Source organism: Osmerus mordax, chromosome 4, assembly GCF_038355195.1.
Source record: "Osmerus mordax isolate fOsmMor3 chromosome 4, fOsmMor3.pri, whole genome shotgun sequence".
NCBI classification, from domain to species: Eukaryota; Metazoa; Chordata; class Actinopteri; order Osmeriformes; family Osmeridae; genus Osmerus; species Osmerus mordax.
This window is the reverse complement of record NC_090053.1, coordinates 10,636,978-10,657,248: the sequence shown is the minus strand read 5'-3', so window position 1 is coordinate 10,657,248 and position 20,271 is coordinate 10,636,978. Positions and strand designations below refer to the sequence as shown.

At 46.9% G+C, this 20,271-nt stretch overlaps 3 protein-coding genes across 4 annotated transcripts; 1 reads left to right on the top strand and 2 right to left on the bottom strand.

Annotated features, from left to right (window-relative positions):
* Positions 1-498: 498 nt before the first annotated feature.
* si:ch1073-390k14.1 (deoxyribodipyrimidine photo-lyase) lies at positions 499-4,109 on the top strand. The gene is made up of 8 exons (XM_067235469.1): positions 499-962; positions 1,058-1,357; positions 1,513-1,685; positions 1,803-1,887; positions 2,015-2,247; positions 2,442-2,636; positions 2,743-2,968; positions 3,110-4,109. Exons 1-8 carry the CDS (start codon positions 707-709, stop codon positions 3,646-3,648), a joined length of 2,007 nt encoding a protein of 668 aa, XP_067091570.1. The 5' UTR covers positions 499-706; the 3' UTR covers positions 3,649-4,109.
* Positions 4,110-4,115: 6 nt separating this feature from the next.
* Positions 4,116-5,668, bottom strand: LOC136942530 (glycine cleavage system H protein, mitochondrial-like). The gene is made up of 5 exons (XM_067235468.1): positions 5,512-5,668; positions 5,228-5,310; positions 5,000-5,063; positions 4,767-4,898; positions 4,116-4,638 (listed from the first exon to the last, which is right to left on the bottom strand). Exons 1-5 carry the CDS (start codon positions 5,660-5,662, stop codon positions 4,541-4,543), a joined length of 528 nt encoding a protein of 175 aa, XP_067091569.1. The 5' UTR covers positions 5,663-5,668; the 3' UTR covers positions 4,116-4,540.
* A 531-nt stretch (positions 5,669-6,199) lies between these two features.
* fam107b (family with sequence similarity 107 member B) lies at positions 6,200-20,271 on the bottom strand. 2 transcript variants are annotated; one of them, XM_067234754.1, is made up of 4 exons: positions 20,139-20,271; positions 10,579-10,753; positions 8,166-8,322; positions 6,200-7,631 (listed from the first exon to the last, which is right to left on the bottom strand). In XM_067234754.1, the coding sequence occupies exons 2-4, from the start codon at positions 10,704-10,706 to the stop codon at positions 7,512-7,514; spliced, it is 405 nt and encodes a 134-aa protein (XP_067090855.1). In that variant the 5' UTR covers positions 10,707-10,753; positions 20,139-20,271; the 3' UTR covers positions 6,200-7,511. The 2 variants fall into 2 exon arrangements, with proteins under 2 accessions (XP_067090855.1, XP_067090854.1); XM_067234753.1 differs by lacking the exon at positions 20,139-20,271 and adding an exon at positions 11,669-11,794.

Sequence of the window (20,271 nt, the reverse complement as noted above, 5' to 3'; positions counted from 1 at the left end):
GCAAGAGACTTCGTGAAAAGCTGATCTTGAAAAATGTCTTCAGCAGACAGCGGTGAAGAGACTCAGACCTTGGTTCGGCAGATGCTGAGAGAGCTCTTGTTGGGTAGAGAGGATCCGCAGGGCTTCTTCGGCCTGTGCGTGTCCCTGATGGGACACCAAGACACCCGGGCACAGTTCCTGTCCCTCATCCAGCCACTGTCCTCGAAACACAGCGCCCTACACTCCAACCTCACCTCCATGTATTTGGAGTACTTCTCCGTGGTAGGACCAACTTTTGTGTGTGTGTGTGTGTGTATGTGTGTTTGAAAGACAGAGAAATTGACTGTTAAAATTATGTTGTTTTAGTCATTGGCTGTCCATACGTGAACTATTCTTTCTCCCATGACAGGATGAGAACGACGTGTTAGAAGCTACTCTGGCTCTCTCAATGCTGGAGCACACAGACCGCCAGCAGAGGACAGCCAAACTTCCGTCATCCAAACCTGGAGCTCAGGGTTATAGACATTCCCAGGCACAGCCAGTAGCCCGGGGTCACATAGTGCCCCAGCCTCTGGTGGGGAGCTATGCAAAGGTGGTAGTGGCAGGCAGCCATGCACAGATTCTGGGCTCTTTGATAACCCCACACAATGTAGCATATTGTTCTGCTGACTCACTAGAGTCCAAGCATGAAAAATCCAAAGATGATGTCACGACAGAAGAGGGACACATGAACCAATCAGAGAAGCCGAAGCGCTCCAGGAACCGGCGGCGGCGTAAAGGGTGTGGTCAGCAGGTGGTGGGTTTATCCTACAACCCTTCAGCTCCTCCCCCTGTGCTGCTCTGGTTCCGCAGGGATCTTCGTCTCTGTGACAACCCAGCTCTGATTGGCTCACTGGAGGTAGGCGCACCTGTCATTCCTGTTTTCATCTGGAGCCCTGAGGAGGAGGAGGGGCCAGGGGTTACTGTTGCGATGGGAGGAGCCTGTAAGTACAATTGTCAATCATCAACATCATGTTTGTGTTTCCTTAGCCTCAGACTCTCGCTGTATGTATGTCCTTTTGTCTCTTGCCCCGTCCAGCTAAATTCTGGCTCCACCAGGCGCTGGCCTGTCTCAGTTCCTCTCTGGAGAACATCGGCAGCCATCTTGTCTTCCGGGATGCGGCAGGAGAGGGGTCGTCTCTGAAGGCAATCAGGGGACTCCTTAAGGAAACAGGGGCGAAGACAGTGGTAGCTAGCGCCCTGTACGAACCCTGGCTGAAAGAGCGGGATGAGGAGCTGGTGTCCACTCTGTTGAAGGAGGAGGTGGAGTGTAGGATGGTCCATTCCTACTGTCTGAGGGAGCCCTACTCTGTCAGCACTCAGGGGGTGGGACTACGAGGTAGGTCAACGCTACACACACGGGTCATCTGCAGAGCTCCATGTTGTGGTGCTGCTGTCATCAGTGTGTGTTGCAGCCGAAGGGTAAAGGTGTCATAGAGTTAGCCTATGATGTCTTGCTCCTCTGACCTCTCCTGGTTCCTGCTGTGCCTGTAGGTATTGGTTCAGTGTCCCACTTCACGAGCTGCTGTCAGCAGAACCCGGGTCCTGGTCTGGGAGCTCCCCTGGAACCCCCCTCCTCACTGCCCTCCCCCTCCCTCTGGCCTCAGGGCTGCCCCCTGGACAAGCTGGGACTGGCACGCATGCCGCACAGGAAGGATGGCACTATAGTCAGTAACACCCCCCCCCCCCTCCTCCCCACACACACACACACACACACACACACATATTAAAAAGGTATACGCACCATATCTGTGAGTATGATGAGGACTGTGTTGTGTGTTCAGATTGACTGGGCAGCTAACATCCGTACCTCTTGGGACTTCAGTGAGGCGGGGGCCCAGGCCCGACTAGAGGCTTTCTTACATGACGGTGAGGTACCCTTACGCGGGCGAGCAGCACACACTCGCATGCCCTCGAAATGTGCCGTCACTCTGCCATTGACCTGCGTCAGCACTGTGGATCCAAATGAGCGTGTATGTGTTGGTGTCTGTCTCAGGTGTGTACAGGTATGAGAAGGAGTCCGGCCGGGCGGATGCCCCCAACACCAGCTGTTTGTCTCCCTACCTCCACTTTGGCCAGCTCAGCCCACGCTGGCTGCTGTGGGACGCCAAGGAAGCCCGCTGCAGATCCCCCAAGTTCCAACGCAAGCTGGCCTGGAGGGACCTGGCTTACTGGCAGCTTACCCTGTTCCCAGACCTTCCCTGGGAGTCCCTGAGACCTCCATACAAGGCAAGGACAACCCATAATACTAATGATCGAATACGATTCTCAAGACGTTTCTCGAAACATTGAACTGAAGGTGAACTCATGTCACACTCGTATAATACTGTTATCTCTATAAAATCCCTGCAGTTGGTCAGTCGTGCACTTCCGGTTTGCAGTTGGTCTGTCAAAAACTTACTTCCTGGTTTCTGGCCTATCAGGCTCTGCGCTGGAGTAGTGACCGTGGCCACCTGAGGGCGTGGCAGCGAGGGAGGACAGGCTACCCTCTGGTGGATGCAGCCATGAGACAGTTGTGGGCGACCGGCTGGATGAACAACTACATGAGACACGTGGTGGCCTCCTTCCTTATAGCCTACCTCCACCTGCCCTGGCAAGAGGGCTACCGCTGGTTCCAGGTGAATTGTCGCCTCCTAGTGGTACTGTAGTGTCACTACAAGCCAATCGCCCCAAAGGGTGTAGATGGTGTATAAACGGTGTATAAACAGAGATGTGTTTGTGTAGGACACCCTAGTGGATGCAGATGTTGCCATAGATGCCATGATGTGGCAGAATGGAGGCATGTGTGGGCTGGACCACTGGAACTTTGTCATGCACCCTGTTTCCGCGGCGATGACCTGCGACCCCAGCGGCCACTATGTGAGGAAGTGGTGTCCTGAGCTGGCAAGGCTGCCTGATGAGCTCATCCACAAACCCTGGGTGTGTCCGGCTTCCATGCTGCGCCGCGCGGGTGAGACACGTCAACATGGCCGTCGTCATGATGTCACTTTGCTTCCACATGGGGCGGAACTATTAATCGTATCTTTCCTATTTGGAGCCTGTAGATTTTCTCTCTGACCAAGAAAACTCTTTTTCTTCCTGACCTGAGCAGGCGTGGCGCCGGGCCAGTCTTACCCAGACCGCGTGGTAGAAGACCTGGAGGACAGGAGGACCCGCTCACTCCAAGATGTGGCCCTGGTACGGAAGCGCTTTGGCGAATACGTGGACCCCCACTCAGGATGTGACCTCATCCCTCTGCCCCGGCGGCTGCTCACCGAGGCCCTCGGGGTTTCTGAGGGTGGGGTGGCCAACCCCGGGAAGCAGTTCCTCCTGCCGGTCATCACACGAATGGAGTTCAAGCACCAATCAGATGATCCAGATTCGGACGCCGCCTCAAACCCCTACAACGCCGTTCTAAAGGGATATGTGAGCCGCAAGCGGGACGAAACCATCGCTTTCCTCAACCAAAGAGATTTCATGGCCAGTGTGATGAACGAGGGAACAGAGAGGAGGGAGAGGCTTGAGAGGGACCATCGGAAGATGGAGGGGCTCCCTCCCCCCCCAGTCGCCCGAGGAAGGGCCAGGCCGACCCCCACAGCCAAGGACAGGTCCTCCACAGTGCCAGGGGGGGTCGGCACTGCACACAGATGACCTCCGAAATCAGGAGTGAAAGCTCACATCTGCAGGTTGAGTTCAGAGACTTACCTAGAGTTTAGGGGCGTAGGGTCTGTTTTCAAACGTGGGCGGAACCACTTTGTTTATGACTCAGCTTTATTTAACAGCCGCACCCTTTCTTAGTAAAAAGTGTGTGGGGGTGGGGGCAGATTTGCTGTTTTCAATGCTGTGATGTCCCATGTATAATGAACCCTATGCTCCTGCTATAGGTCTTTATCTTTTTTTCAGGTTTATGAAAGGGCTGCATGTAGCTCAAAGGAAATGTTTTTAAATCTTTGACCAGGTTATCCTGCTACAGGGACAAGTTGCTGCACACACATTTGGGACTCATGTCCTTAAAAATGTTTTTATTCAAACTGTCCTTCAGTGAACACTTAATGCTGAAACTACAAGAACTCTATTTCTCTTGTTCTCAGGGAAATTAAAGCTGCATTATGAAAGACTAAGTGTTTAATGGAAGTTTATTTTCATCGTACTGGTCTCATGTCCCTACTGTTGTGACAGTACATGCAGTACCAGCCCAGTTAGCAACAAGAACCAAAGTGCTTTCACAGTGTTTACCCCGCTCAAACCCCCAGACGGCCCAGACAGGTAATACTAAGAACTCTTGAGTCCTAAATCATACATCAGTGATACGGACACGGCATCACTCCTCTCCTAGGGCAACATCTGGACCCATTCATGTAGTCACTGGCATCCCTTTACTGTATTAACTGTAGGGTGAGGATCGCTAACATTCATAAAACTATCATACTGATCAAGTCCATGATTATGAGCTCTGCTGTAGTTACTGTGCGAGACCCAGATTATCTTTCTTGTCCAGATGTGACAGAAGGTGGGGGGGAGGAACGACAGGGGAGGGGACAGGCTAGTCCTCGATGGAGCGGATGTATCTCTCGTACGCTTTCTCATCCATCAGAGCGTCCAGCTCGGCCGGGTTGTCAATGGTCATCTTCATCAACCAGCCTAGAATAACGATAATAATAATAATACGAGATGGGATGAGTCGGGGGTCAAGACTAGAGCTCCAATACACAGGACAGAGACAACCAGTCTGAGTGAAATCCAAGACAGTGTGCTGTGTGCCCCCTCACCGTCTTTGTAACAGGACTTATTCACGAGGCCAGGACTGTCTGCCAGCAGTGTGTTGACCTCAGTCACCTCTCCAGTCAATGGGGAGTAGAGCTCACTGGCAGCTTTCACACTCTCCAGCGCACCAAACTCATCTGTGCAGACAAGACTGGTTAAGTCGGATGCAAATGGCAAGTCAATGTACATCTAAGGAAGTGAAGGGTCTGACGTGTTTTGTTTGACTTCTTGTTCTTACCTTGCTGGTTGAGCTTTGTGCCCACCTCAGGCAGTCCACAGTAGACCACATCTCCCAGAGCCTCCTGCGTTGCAAATATGGGGACTCAACACTTAGTATACAAAGGAGTTTACTATGTTATGATGCAATCATCAGAAGTGCACAAACACATTCAAATGTAGACAGTCTATGTAAAATATAATCCAGACCACCGAATGGTGGTCAGTAAAAACCGAATGGACTAGCTACCTGTGCGAAATTGCTAATCCCGACTGTACCCACTCCTTCGTCCTCCACTTTAATCCATTCGTGCTTGTCTGTGAATTTAAGTGCTGTGGAATCAAGTAGATTAAAAAGATAAACGCAGGCAATCTAAAGTAGCCAGCTAATCCCCAAAACAATCGGTGACAGCAATGTATTCTAGTAGTATGCCTGTTATGGCTTCTTGTGACGTTAGAGTTGCAGCTCATGTCCTTTAGCCAGCGGAATGCTAACATGCTATCCCCCGTTTTATAAGATCCACAAAAAAATACCTGTCGATAGTCGGCTGGCCGTCGCAACAGATCGTTGTAGGTATGCTCGTGGTGCCAATCGATAGAGCAGAAACGGTGCCGACCGGGTAAGTAAGGGAAGGGCAGAGTTGAAGTTGGAAGTCAGACACCGTAGCATCACACACGCAGTCATGTTCGTCGCCTATTTATGATCACTGGCTGCTGATTACTTCATATGGTCGCAGACTTCAAGCGTCATCTCGGGGATTTCGGGGTTTCACCTCTCTGTGTGTAGACAAACGCCTAATTGCTAAAAAGTAGGCTTAGTACTTGGATGGATTGCGTTTCATACCATGAATGTTAATAGAACATTTGCAGTCTTTTAGAAATCCCCAGTCCATATCAGTGCATGATGTTCTCTCTATATCGCCCCTTTTGTTTGATATGACCAAAACAAACTCATGTCACTGGGTTGCATACATTATTTCCAGACGCACACTCGATTTTCTTATCGCCCCCGTCCCAATCAAGCCAAGCACCAAACCCTTTTGTCAATCAAGGTCTTGAATCCAAGTAATTATTAGGTCAGCAAAATCAGGCTTGTGTACACAATTTACAGTCTGTGGGAGGATGGTGAATGGTCTTCTTCCATCAGAATGTAAACTGAGTGTGCATTTATCAGACAGTTACTTGAACCAAACTACCCTTTGTGATAAAAGACAAAGTATAATCATGTTAAAATTATATTTATTTTAAAGAAGTTGTGTTTTGAAGAGTAACACAGGAGAAATGTGTACAAAACAATAATCTACTAATCTGCAGACACTATAACCAACCATACTTAGAGTTGGGTTCATCACAAGACCAAAAGAAAAACATTCTAGTTAGCATTTTTGAATAAATGTAACTTTTCTCAAACCTTTGAACAACATGAAGTCAGTTAAAGTTGAGTTCAAATGTAACCTTAAGCTCAGAGCAAGAGAGCATGCTTGAGCATCAGTGGGAAAAAAGCAGTTGGATTTCATTCATATATTATTTTTTAATCACGTTGGAAATTGATTCATAAGAAATAAGAACTGTTTGTGTGGGTTCTGACATAGACAGCAGGGTACTCAGAAGTCCAAGGAAAGGTGGCTCCCATGTACCAGTTCTGGTATCCACAGATCAGATCAAACTAAAGATTTACTATCAGCAACAACTTACAAATTAAGTTAATTTATTTTTATTTATAAAAAACAATAGAATTATATAAAGAAAAGATCACTCTCACACTTGGGAGTTCTAGTATTGCTCAAAAAGGGTTAGCTAAGGAAATGGCATATTTGAGAAAGAAAAAGAAAAAAAGAATGAAAAGCAAACTGGGTGTTTCACACACTATTCTTCCCCTCTTGCCCTGGGGATTCCCAAACTAAGCTTTAAAACTGACTGAGGTGTGGGGTGACATGTGTCACTCGCTTCCTACATGGGCTGAAAACTACAAACATAAATAACAAAAAAAAGCACATCAATTTGGCCTTTACAATACACAGCTTCAAGAGTCCATCCAGTGTCCACTTTTCTTTTCTTGATACTGAAGATTAAAACATCAAAAACAACAAAACGACGACAACAACAACAACAACAAGCATGATGGACATCTCTTTCATGGCCTGTAAGAAAGGAGGAGAGAACAGGGGTTGCAAACTCTGTGTGAGTTATTTTGGTCCCTCCGTTAGATGTCCTCAGAAGCCTGCTAGCCCCGGTGTGTGGCGTGTAACATGTCTGTGTTAAAAGTTGCTCCCCAGTGTGTCTGTTGTGTTGGGTCTTAGGTGAGTACTGGTGGTGTGTGCCAGCCAGGCAGCCAGAGGGCACTTTAGTCTGTACTGTCTGTCTCTTCTCTGCAGATAGCAATAGCAGGGTTCGGGAAAACCAGGAAGTCCATCTCAGACTACGGCGAAGTCACCGTGTCTACATGTGCCACAGTCAACGCACTCATGCACAATATCTGATGTGCACATTCACACTCACACTCCCAAACCCAGACACCTCCCCCCTTTCGGGCTCTAGGTGGTTCGCTCCTCCCCATCTGCCTCCTGCTTGGTCCTCCTCAGGTTGCTCTTCATCTTCACAAACTCAGGGGTGTTTTCTTGCTCCTCCTCATCTTTCTGTTGTTCCAACTCCAGCTAGGGAAACACAAAGGCACACATCCAGTTAAATCCACATGGAATCTCATATATGAACTTGTTTGATTCAGCTGTCAAATCATGGCTCCCTTGTAGAGCAGTGATGACGAACAGGTTATGATCCCCTCTCTTCCTGTAGGAGCGGTGAGTGCACTGATGTAGGTCAACTTTCATCTTTATGAGCCTTTTTATGCTCTGATTAAACCGCTCTAATCTGTTTCTCTTCATGAATGACTTCCAAAACATCTGATCTACCATGTATTGTGTTGGTATGTGTTTGAAACAGTTGGTGTGTGGAATGGGACAGTTGGAATGGGAGTCAGATGGCCGAGCGGTGAGGGAATCGGGCTAGTAATCCGAAGGTTGCCAGTTCGATTCCCGGTCATGCCAACTGACGTTGTGTCCTTGGGCAAGGCACTTCACCCTACTTGCCTCGGGGGTATGTCCCTGTACTTACTGTAAGTCGCTCTGGATAAGAGCGTCTGCTAAATGACTAAATGTAAATGTGTGTGAGTGATAGAATTTCATATGAACCTGTTCCAGCTTCTGTTGTCTCTTCATCAGCTCTATCTCCAGGTCGCTCCTCTTCTTGTGAGCCTCCTGTTCCTCCTTCTGGGCCTTGAGAACCTGCTCCCTCTTTCTCTTCTCCAGAACCTTCTGGAGCTCTGGCTTGTTCTGGGGAGCCAGGCCTCTGTGGAAGAGAGAAGGCCGATGACGAAACCGGTTATTTACGTCACGCTTACTCAATAGCCAATACCAGCAGCATGAACACTTTGACCTGCTTACTGACAGACATGCAGTTCATATTAAAACATCTTTCATTTTAGGGAGGATTACATAATGCAGACATGGGGCACATCCCGGATTAGCCTACATCCTGTAATCTGTGTATGGGTGGGTGCAAAAAGAGGAGTTGAGATCGAAGATCATACTTCTGCTTTAAAAGATAGGTTTAGACCTTGCCGATTGATGGATATCCATCCATCCGTCGACAATATGATATCTACTAGAATGGGAATGGGGGAAATAGCAGCATTGACCTTTGTTTAGCAACTGTGAGTCTCGTGATAAAACCATAATTAAAGACAGAAATAGATTCATGAATGTATAAATAAGCAGATTTTAGAGTGGAAGAAACCTCTGGAAAAAGCCTGAAAACCAAATGTTACAATTATGTAACTCAGAAATCCTTACATTAAAGCATGCAGAAAGAGGCTAAGAGAAAGATCGAGGGCAAAAGCGAAAGAGAGAGCAAGTAATAGAGAGAAAAAATGAAGAAACAAAGAGAGGGGGAGTAAGAGAACAGACAAGAGAGTGAGAGTGAGAGGGTTCAAAACAAAAAAAAGAGTCCAATCATTTTGTTTCACAGGGTTGATTTATCTTCTGCACTGTAGAATCCTACATGGACATCCATAGAGCCAGGATAAAGTCCAGAGGCTACCTTTGACCCCTTGAAAAGCCTGATATTTAGCTCTCATTATGTGTGACCTAAACTGAGAACTAGTGTACAGACAAGCAGCGCAGGGGGAGCGCAGGTTGTTTAAATCCCACTGCTGTGGGTGGCAGAAGGTCAAGGTCATCTGGCAGAATAACAAGACAGGCTAGAGCAATGCTTTATGTAATCAGGGAGTCCCACTCCCACGCACCCCCTCCAGCAAACTAGTTAGTTATCTAATAACTGCAGAATATTATTGTGTGTGTGGACACGACAGCCTAACTTCAGCCTGTTGTGACCCCTTATTTCATGTGTGTGTGTGTGTGTGTGTGTGTGTGTGTGCAGTACAGGTGTACAACAGCTCAGGTACAGTAGCTAAGGCAGGGAGAGACCCTCAGTCAGAGATGTTGTTGTAATCCTGTTTATATAACTCTCCTATTTCTTTCCCTCTCCACCCTCCCCCCTCTCTCTCTCATCACCATGACTAATCCACCCAAACATCCTCCACTCCCCTTCCTTCACCAGAACCGAACCCAGTCTAAAACATCTCTTTCTCTTTTCTCTCGTTCTGTATGCAAGTCTACGCATCATAGACCAGTAGTCACGCATTTGTTGTACGACACCGTCAGAAAACGAGCTTGTACAAAATCACACACGTTTGTTTACTGTAGTGCCAATTTCCATACTGCACATCTGCACCTCTGCCTGCTAAAAGACACGGTGGCTCCAGTGATGTAACAGCTGTCAACAGTGTGCATGTGTTTGTGTTTATGTATAGCTTAGAAACAGAGCTTAGGGCATCTGTGCATTTGCTAAAAGAAAAAAAACAAACAGCCAGATCGCCAATGACACAGATAAGCGGACACAAAACATACACCCACACCCTTTGTGTTGTGTGTCAGTCTTAGATGGAATCTCAGTATTATGTTATTTAAAAAATATATATAATTCAGTGAGTCATGAGAGCTTCTGTATTACTTATGGTGATACTGTGAGTGCCCATGACTTTGGAAATACCTTTTTCCAGAAGCAAAGCTTGGAGATAGCTTTCTGACAAAATAATGCACTAAAAGGATAATGGCTCCTTTAAAAGTTTTATGCATTCGGGCTTACGTAACCCTGCTGATGCATCCAGTCTTCTGGTTTCTCCGTGATGTCACCCACCAAGAAGCAGTCCAGAAGCTAACAGTCACTGCGTTCTGCGCAAGCCAGGATGCTAATCATCCTAACGTTTAGAAAGCAGCTGATTATGTGATTGAACCTAATTAATTTTAAGGTATAACAAAGTTAGCCCATGTGTTTGGCTTGGAACACATCCATGAAATGTCAGTGGCTAGCATGTTTCTTTAAATTGGACTATACAAACTAGGATTACCTTGGGACTTAAACTACTGTAAAGTAAATAAAATAAGAAAATGAGTATATTCCTTCCAGCTAGCCCTGGAAAGAGAGATAGAGAAAAGGGGAATCGATGGTGGGGGGTGGGTGGAAAGAGTAGGTTGAGGCGCTCACCTCTTCTGGTTCATGAGCAGTTCTCTGTGCAGGTCCTGGTGGTTCCTGGAGGTCTTGACTGGGTTGAGCAACTTCTTGGGCTTGATGAGCTCATCGCAGTCTCCCTCCAGGTAGTCTGGCTCCGCCATGACACTCCTGCCCCGGGATAGACACAGACAAGGCTCCACACAGGGATCTGGGGACAGAGCAGGGCCGTTAGCATCATCCTCCCACTCTCTTAGTCTCCAGGCAGATGTACAGACTGGGAGAACATTGGCTCCTCCAAAGGCCCAGTGTGTTTTCATGGCCAGCACATTTGGCCACTCTTTGGCGATAACTGAGGCTGAGTCAGACCTGCTGCAATTACATAATCGTTCCACAGTGAGAAAGAACATTTCATTCTCCTGTCAGCTGAGTCACGAAGCATCGCTTAAGCACCAGAGCAGACTGAATTGGGGATCAGTACAGACATAGTTGATCTTAGATGACTTTACTGTATTGGAATTTTGTTTTGTACCGAAAATGATAATAGGGAAGCAATTCAACATCTTTAAGAACTGAAACATTTTCAACTTGGCAGAAATCAGCTTATCACATTATGTTATATAGGTATATTGATCCCATTGGGATCCCACACAACCTAGAGGGTCAGAAGACTAGGTCAACACAGATGACCTACTGCAGCACAATATCATTATTGGTACTTATTTGTCTTGTCCCAAATGTTCCAAGCAGGACAACAACCAGCTATCAAGAGAAGTTCAAATTAACAAGTAGGCTATCAAAAAATAAAATAATATTGCACACAATTTTCTACCTCACTAATTTGCTGATTCTATTCTATCATTAAACATGATAGAATATACTTAATTGAGCAGAAGACAAGCTACAAACAAGCCAGGATACACACACTCAGCACTTGTTTTGATAACAGGATTGTATCATACCAATGTTTTTCTCAGACATGTACCAGTGATTTCACTGGTATGTTTTCCATGCAAGGATAGACTACAAATCAAATATTTGATCAACTTTATAATGTAACTTATAGTAACATTACTGAAGTACTTAATGCTGTTATTTGACTGAACTAAAACACTTCCCAACTCACCCTGCAGATGAGCAAATACCGGATACCCAAACATCAATGCCATTTCTTCTGTTGCTTTTATTAGTTAGTATAAGAAATGTTACCCAAAAAAATCTCTGACTGAACGGCAAAATTAAGGAAACACGGACGAGAGCGATCCCGTTGTGTGTACGCCACTCTCTTTAGCTATGAGGTTTGAGTCCAGTGGCTGGTTCTAGCAAGCTGTGATGAGCGATATTACCTAACAACAGCCGACTTTTGCTGTTTTCTCTCTCTCTCTCCCCCTCCCTCTCCATCTATCTGTCTCTCTCACACACACACACACACACACACACACACACACACGAGTTAGGCCTACAGTTATAAACTGCAGACGGTTTATCACGTGAAATCATTTCCCATTTAAGGAGCAACAACGGCTTCTTTTCCATAGACTACAGTTCAGAAGTTGGGCTATCATGTCGCAATTAAAGACAAGGTGTGTCACAAGGGTCTTTGAATTGCAAGCAAAAATGTTATAGCCATTAGCCCACTGTACCTTGATATTGTACATCTTGAATACTTATCTATGCAGAGGTGAGAAAACATCATTATCGACAAAATCGATAATGATGATTATATAAACTGCGTGATGACAACATGGTATCCGCATGCATAAACGAATGCTACTAATGTGTAGCCTAATAGCTGGATGTCACATTAGACGGGTAATAAGCACTTGAGTGTAAAGTTGATGTTGCGCCATCAAAACAATGCGCGGAATATGACTGTAATGTTCTCAGATCACCACTAGAGGTCCCCAATCGCTAGTCTTAAAACCAATGTCTGACTGCCAGTTACATAACAAAGGAATGCAGATAAACAATGTCTTATCTCCCATGCACGTTATGACAAAGCACTGCATCTACAGAGCAGTAGCATGTTTGCCGATATAGAGCAAACATTTTTTTATATATTATTATATATTATATATATATATAATTACTAACTATTTTTGACACAATAAGATGTACTTTTTGCTGTCCTTTAGGACACAATTTGGTATCATTTCGTTTTGACTAATTTGTATAGAAAAGGAACTTGCAATCATGGAAACTGTGTGTGCGTACTTAAAAGGATGTAATCGTCAATTACAGTGGCAGGAGGGAGAGGAACTAACAGACTTGTAATATTGCGAAAGCATCCGCAACCTTGGCACATCTGTTGCTACTTCCTGTCAGGCCCCGGGGTGGGAGGAAGTGACACAGGGAGTTCAAAGGGCTCAAACTCAGCACCATCTCTCAGTAATTCCAGATTGGGGCCCACCTACAATCTCAGCGTTCCTAACCCCTCTTCCCTTACCCCCTTCTCCTATAACCACGTGATGAACATGCTACATGAATGGACATGGGCATGACTGTGAGGCAGGACATGAAGTGTGAGTACCAGGGGTTCAGTCAGAAGTGGACTTGCCCTCAGACAACCAGTGAGCCTGTACTCTACAACTGGCTAGAGAGAATTTCACACACACACACACACACACACACACACACACACACACACACACACACACACACACACACACACACACACACACACACACACACACACACACACACACACACACACACACACACACACACACACACACACACACACACACACACACACACACCTCCTCACTCCTAGAGAAGCACCACACACTCCTCCCTTCCCCATGGGTCCACATCTGTCAACACCCTGACCAATCACTGGCACTAGAGCCCACAGAAAATATGTTCAGCTCTGTGTGTGTAAAGGCCTAATGATGTTTTGGAGTCCGTGTGAGTGTGTGCCCGTAAAAGTGAGCCTGCTTGAAGACTTTTCAGGATTATACTTCCTGCTGTTCCAGGAATCTCCATTAAAAACGGTTATTGCTTCTGGAAGCACCACCCCAGACGGCCCTGCTTATTGAGGGTGGGAGAGAGAGGAGGAGAGCAGCAGGCCTTCTCAACTTTGTTTACTCTGCTCCATCCTTGTCATCCTCATGACCCCCTATGTGACTATGACCTCACATCCTGTCAGAGGCCACCCCCTCAGTGTCCTGTGGATGAGTGGTTAAAGGTCAACATAAACACAGGGAGAAATAAACAGGGTGGGTCAGAACTAGGTTTGCATAGATAGGGTTGGAGCTAAATGTCACTAATATGCAGAGTGTGATGGCGGCAGGGAAGCGAGAAGTGAAATGGTGTGTGTTCTAGTGGGTATTAGGGAGAGAGTGTGAGGCTGAGTGAGAGAGAGAGAGAGAGTGCTACCCTTGCAGGCTGCATTAGAGCTAATTGAATGACACTCTTGGCAGGGTTACACATATTGCACCGGGCTATTGCATCAGCACCGTCTGTCCTTCACAGGGACTGCATGAGCTAACCGCACACAGGGCTGCATGTACACATTCACAAATGTGTGCACACAGGAAACACACCCACCCACTTCCACACACACGGACAACGCCAACTTTGAAGATAAAACAAAGACCAATGAGTCTTATCTATCTCACACACAACAATCAATAACCACATTCTTATGTCCAACGGTCAAGGAGATAACAGACACCAACCCAAGCATCATTCGCATGACACAAGGCCCGTCGGCCCACAACTGCACATCGTGTGGGCGCAGGCTCATTTCAATAAGTGCACCTGAACCAGAAGTACCTCTCGCACACAGGGAGAACACACAAGCGCTTGCTTGCGTTCTCTCCGGCAGACCTCCTGGCTACAGCCACATCATTTGAACAGGGGGGGAAAAAAAACAACAACAAAAAAACATTGCTGATAAACTGCTCAGCTGAGGACAACATTTGTTTACGAGAGGAGCAGAGAGAGCGGCGCGATGTGAGGAAAACTCGCACGAAGAAGGATTTGACGACGAAAGGACGCGATTGGTCATTATAGAGGCTTCCCCGTTACCATACAACAGAGACTCAGAGAGGACAAGGAGACAGAGCACAGCAGAGAGACTACCAGAGTGTAGTATGAGGGAGAGGGAGAGAGGAAGCAACAAGGCAGGGAAAGAGTGAAGGATCTCTCTTTGTTCCCATGATTCTGGTGCCCTCATTACTGACACAAAGAGAGAGAGAGAGAGAAACAGACTGCGAGGGAGATTGGATTGAGAGAAAAAGATACACAGAGACAGAGAGAGAAAGACAGTAATGGAGAATGAGAGACCCGAGAGAGACACGGAGTAGTAAGAAAAAGGCCAGAGAGAGAAAGACAGAGAGTGAGAGACAGAGAGAGAGAGACCGCAGCTGGCAGCTTGCTTCACCGTCTGCCCCCCTGCCCCCCACCAACACGAAAGCCTTTCCTTCCACAGCATGAGAGGAGGGTCCTGATTGGCTCCACCGTCTTGTCTTTCACAGAAAGGCCACACCCGGTTTCATGTATTGGTTTCTCTCTTTACCAGTTCCCTCTCTCCAGCTTTCCCCCTCATGCAGACAAACACACGCTTCAGTTCCGACACGCATCACCTTCTTATTTCACTACGTCCACTCATCATCCACTCATGCTTTCACAGACGAGAACTCCACCCCTCAAGTGAAATGACGTCATCAATACCCAGATGCCCAGCCGTCTCTCCTCCCAGAACAGACCAGTCACTCAGTGTCTGCGTTAATGAAGCGTCGGTTTGGCCATAAAGAGAGGGGGAGAGAGAGCCTAATTAAAACCCAAGGATGGATGGCCTGTTAACGGACAGCTGGGTGGATGAGGGGGATGGAGGATGAGGGGGGGGGGGGGGGGGGGAGAGACGTGGGATATGCAGTAAGATCTTTCTCAGTATTTGAATTTTCTTCTGCAAGGTCTGACTCCAGTTCTAGTTCACTCGTCACTTCCAGTAGTAGGTTGGATGAGGATGGGTCTGGTCGAGGCGGAGTCTGTTCGTGGGTTTGTGAAAGAGAGGGGCAGAGAGTGCCGTTCAGTGAGAGTGTGGTGTTTGGGGGCCGAGGCCTGGTTTGTATTTCCTGTCTCAGAATGGGGGGGGGGGGGGGTCCCGGGGCCTCGGCATCAACAGACCCTCAACAGTCTTGTCCCCGCCCAGCCCCCGCCCTAAACATGATGTCACTGAGGGAGACACTGGGGTGGAGGCCTTTAAGAGGGTGCAGGAATTTACCACACACACACACACACACACACGCACACGCACACACACACACACACAGAGCATGCCATAAGCATGACAGCTCATGGCTCTCTCCCTCCCATGACTCACTGTTACTGCTTACTGCTTCTATTAAGAAAGCAGGGCTCCATACAAGGTTACAAACAGCTCATAATCAAACTTATCTGCCGAGAGAGAGGGAAGTCGGAGACACAAACACACCCTGTACAAACTTGAGGGCATGGGACAGTTTCACACTAGTTATCCAAACATAAACATTACCCTGGAGAGATCAGCCAGTCGAAATGAGCCAACCTATTCTATTGAGCCTAACGGTAGATATGCTAATGTGAGTTCATCTGAGGCCTGTATAACTCCAGCACTCTGCTCTGGTTAACTCCGTCCTTGACCAAGTTGTGTTTTGCGAAGAGATGACCTGTAGTACCATCTCTGTCTTCTGATGTAACCACTTCCTGTATCCTACAACGGCAAAGTGCTGCGTTTTAATGAGCCGTTTTATTCCCTCTGACAAATGAACAAGTATCCGTAACGATAGGGAACTTGGAAGTTCTCTCTATTTTGTATGATGGGATTGTTTTCAGGGTGAGGTTTGCGTTTCACTGACCCTCTCGCACACACATAATCACACACATACGGTGTGACAACCAGACACAGATTATAGACTGAATGGCACTCACTGAAAAGAATGAGCCATCAGTCAGGCCATAGGAATGTGATGAACCTGCAAAGCTGTTCTAAGTTTTGAACACATATACACACACACACACACACTCAGGCCCCACCCCCTCACACCTCTGAGTGGCAGAGACAGTTGGAGTTGTACTCTACCATCCACCTGTCTTCGAACAAAAGTGAAAATCAAAGCCCACTTTCCCAGACCGATCTCTGACCTCCACACCTGCCCTCCATGTGTGGGGCTGTGGTGTTGGGGGTTGTGTGTGTGTGCGTTTGTGTATGCACACACCCATGTTACAAGCAGACACTTTTAGGGGTCACAGCTGTCACTCTTCCCTGCCTCTCTGACACAATGGCAGTTGTGTATGGAGAACGTACGGAATCTTCTACACTCCTCCAGCTGGTATGGACACCTGCTCCTGGATAGCTGAGGTACCCTATATGTCCATGGGCAGACCTGGCTGGGACTGAGTGGTGTGTGAGACAGGGGCAGGGGCACTGCTGGCCTCCATTTCCGAGCCCTCGGCTTGTCCAGCCTAGCCAGAGTGCAGACACCCACACACACACACATGCTTGAGCAGAGGAACACAGTCTTTGTCTGGGCTCCCTCACACGTTTACACCCGGAGCTTTGTGTTCTACTCCTGTTCTCGCTCACAAGCCACAGGAGAGCAGAGGCAAGCCCCTCCACGGCTCCTATTGGCTGAAGCCAGCACCGAGCTGAGCTCTCGTTGGCTGAGGGGCACGTTGTACTGGATTAAGGCAGGTCTCCTTTGTTTACATGCTGTTGCAGAACAGAGCCTCAATAACAACTGTTACTGAGGGCAACCAGATGCTTTACCGTTAAAGACAGAAAGATGAGAGAGCATGTGCTGGCATGTATACAGACACGCGCACACACAAAGGAGATCTCCCAAGGCAAAATCTCTTACGAAACATCCTTTTGTCCTTAACAACAACGCTAACCTGAACATCTCCTCAGCACAAGAACAGACTTTCTTGTATTCATTGGAACTTCAGTTTTCCCCCCCGTTGATCTTAGAAAGTCAGTAAGGACGTTTGTTTTGTGTGTGTGTGCGTCTAAAGCAGGATAATACATCTTGAACCAGCCTTGGAGATCCAATTCTTAATCCAATTCCGGCAGATCAGACTCCCAATCATCCAGTACTTCCTAACCCTAACAAGCTCCTGCCCATTCCTCCATCTGCACTGACTGTCTGGGTAGGTTATTGTGTTTGAATGTCCCGTCTGGGTGAAACATAGATCAGCCAGTATTGTACAGTAATGGATTTTTATTCTGATTGAAGTTTCCTGGCCAAATGAAGGAAAATCAATGGTATGTTAAGGGGGGGGCTGAGTGTATGTGTGTGAGTGTATGTGGGAGAGAGTGAGTCCTAGAGAGACTGTGTCTTTGTTCCTGACTATAAAATATATTTGCGCATTTATTGCGTGTTAGATTGTCAAGCACACAAGCACAACCGCACACACACATCTCTACAATTCAAAGGTGGAAAAAGGATACATGTCTCCATGGACAATGTTCCCCTCAGGCTGTCAGTCAGAAGTTCAATATTTGAGCCATGATATCACATCCTAACAACTGGGATAACAACCAGGTATAAACATCTCCTTTGTGCTCCAGGATTCTAGCACGACTGTGGAATGTCCTCAGAGCTGGGACGATTACATCATCATGCCCGATAACATATCCAGATCCACCGTCTGTGAACCAGTGGTGAAATGCTCCTAAAGACAAGCTCAAACTGGATCCCTGGATCTATTGTTGAACCGAAAAAGTGCCTGATATAAACTAAACGTCAGATGTGACCATACATGCGAGTTACAGTAGGTACAGTACGGTAATCACAGGCCAAAGCCACCTTCTTTGTTCTACACAAAGAGACCACTGCCTAGCTCATTCTTTGAAACCACAAGGTGTAGTAAGAGATTTAGGGAATGTGTAGATGGATGATTGTTCCAACATGAGCTGCAATGAGCTCGGGTTCAGAGGACTGGCAGCACAGACAGAGACCCGACATGCAAGCTTCTCCTGACCCCACACAGGTACTGTCAAAGTATAACATTTGTGCTTGGAAACCAAGCTATGGGATGGGTAGGTAGTAGAGAAGAGGGGAACCTAACTGGACGGACACACACACACACACACACACACATACAACACCCTAACCCATACACCACACACACGGCCATAGTGCAGCATGTGCAGTATAGGTCTGGTCTAGGACTCAATGCAGCGTGCTGACTAATGAAGATGCTTGTGTCTATCGCCCAGCAGCACTGGGGGAGATAACACCAGTCATCTGGAGGCCCCTATCGACACACCCAGACCTGAGAGCACACATACACTGTCGGCTGTGTGTTTGCCATACGCCCAGTACACAGGATCAGAAAGGCTCTGTTTAAACACTGTCATTCAGGAGGGTAACGGGAGATTGTGAAGATTCCATGGGAATTCCCCCTACCCTTTTCTGTGTGTGTGTGTGTGTGAGTGCATCGGTATCTGACCTTATGGTAAACATGAACAAGAGACCAAGAACACAGCAGGGACAGAGAGACAGAGACAGAAAGACAGAGAGAGAGACCCAAAGCGGGTTGAAAGAGAGAGGAGGGGGGGTAGTTCAAAGATCATAAAACAGATGTAAAGCATATAGCAAACTCCCCTCTAAATGACTAACACATGTGCAGCACATTAGCCCTCTCCTCCTCACTCACTCTCTCTCTCACTCTCGCGCTGGGCCGAAAAACGATACTCATTTCTGCTTCCTCTGCCTGTCTCTGCCACTCACGCCATCCCTGTAACTTCCTTGGTTTCTCACACAGAGGATGAGATGACTTACTTAAGAGAACTTTGTGTCAGTACCCTGTTTGCTGCAATTGTAACTTGTCTAGCAGGTATCTGCTATAGCCTGTGTCTGGGTCAACTTTGGTTAAAGTTTGACAACATTATCTTTCAAGTCTTGTCAGCATTATTAGTTAGGGTGGCTTTTAACCTATTTGACTAACAATACATTCATCGTACAACTTTGTTACAACATGCACAAATCAGCACGTACTACACATCTTTCTGTGACTGACAGAATGGCCCTTGTGTCAGATAAGCAGCGCCATGTGCTTTGCTGGAGTGGTCGCACTGTCACAATGTGACACATCATCTTGCTTACTCACTCCTCAACTACTAATTTCCAAATGAGGAATACAGACAGACTCGTGAATACTTCGAAGAATCACAGCAAATCATACATCTACTAACTGTGCAGTTAAAATGATATACTTTATTCTGATAGTTAATAAATTATGTCTACAACACTTGTGATTTCATCTTGTGAACTTATAGCTTAAGTGCCCAAACATTTTAATTAAATGTGTCCTGATAAATCACAATGGCATGCAGTAGCCTATAGCCCAGATCTCAATCTCCTGTTGTTTCTTAACTGTCCCGTCCGTGAAACACGCTACAGCACGCACCTACGAGCCAGGAGTTTCTGTTTGGCAATCTTTGTTTCGATAGCCTCCACTCATACAGCTTCGTTATCTGTGCAGTATTTTCAAATCAGGCTAGTAATGAACACACGCGGCCCATCCGATAGTGGATGTGCTCTTGCTTTGTTGGAGCGCTCATGAAACAATCATGTGAAAACACAAGCTCAGACATACACACGTACCTTAAACTCGACCCCGACGGTCCTTCTCCTACTCAAGTTGCTTAATTATTTAAATGACAAAGTGGTTTTAGCCACTTCGGTGTGTCTCCAGATTCACTTCTAGGTTTAGGTGTGTCAGTGCTTTTCTCCTTCT

Bases quoted from the DNA above. Each gene is read 5' to 3' on its own strand.
- si:ch1073-390k14.1 (XM_067235469.1), top strand. From the start codon at position 707: ATGAACCAATCAGAGAAGCCGAAGCGCTCCAGGAACCGGCGGCGGCGT. The intron at 1,686-1,802 runs GTCAGTAACACC...TTGTGTGTTCAG, and splicing joins ACAGGAAGGATGGCACTATA to ATTGACTGGGCAGCTAACAT. The intron at 2,969-3,109 runs GTGAGACACGTC...TGACCTGAGCAG, and splicing joins TTCCATGCTGCGCCGCGCGG to GCGTGGCGCCGGGCCAGTCT.
- LOC136942530 (XM_067235468.1), bottom strand. From the start codon at position 5,662: ATGACTGCGTGTGTGATGCTACGGTGTCTGACTTCCAACTTCAACTCT. The intron at 5,311-5,511 runs GTATTTTTTTGT...TTGATTCCACAG, and splicing joins GGCCAGCCGACTATCGACAG to CACTTAAATTCACAGACAAG. The intron at 5,064-5,227 runs GTAGCTAGTCCA...TTTGCAACGCAG, and splicing joins GGATTAGCAATTTCGCACAG to GAGGCTCTGGGAGATGTGGT.
- fam107b (XM_067234753.1), bottom strand. From the start codon at position 11,711: ATGGCATTGATGTTTGGGTATCCGGTATTTGCTCATCTGCAGG. The intron at 10,754-11,668 runs GTGAGTTGGGAA...CTCTGTCCCCAG, and splicing joins GGTATTTGCTCATCTGCAGG to ATCCCTGTGTGGAGCCTTGT. The intron at 8,323-10,578 runs GTGAGCGCCTCA...TCTCTTCCACAG, and splicing joins CTGCTCATGAACCAGAAGAG to AGGCCTGGCTCCCCAGAACA.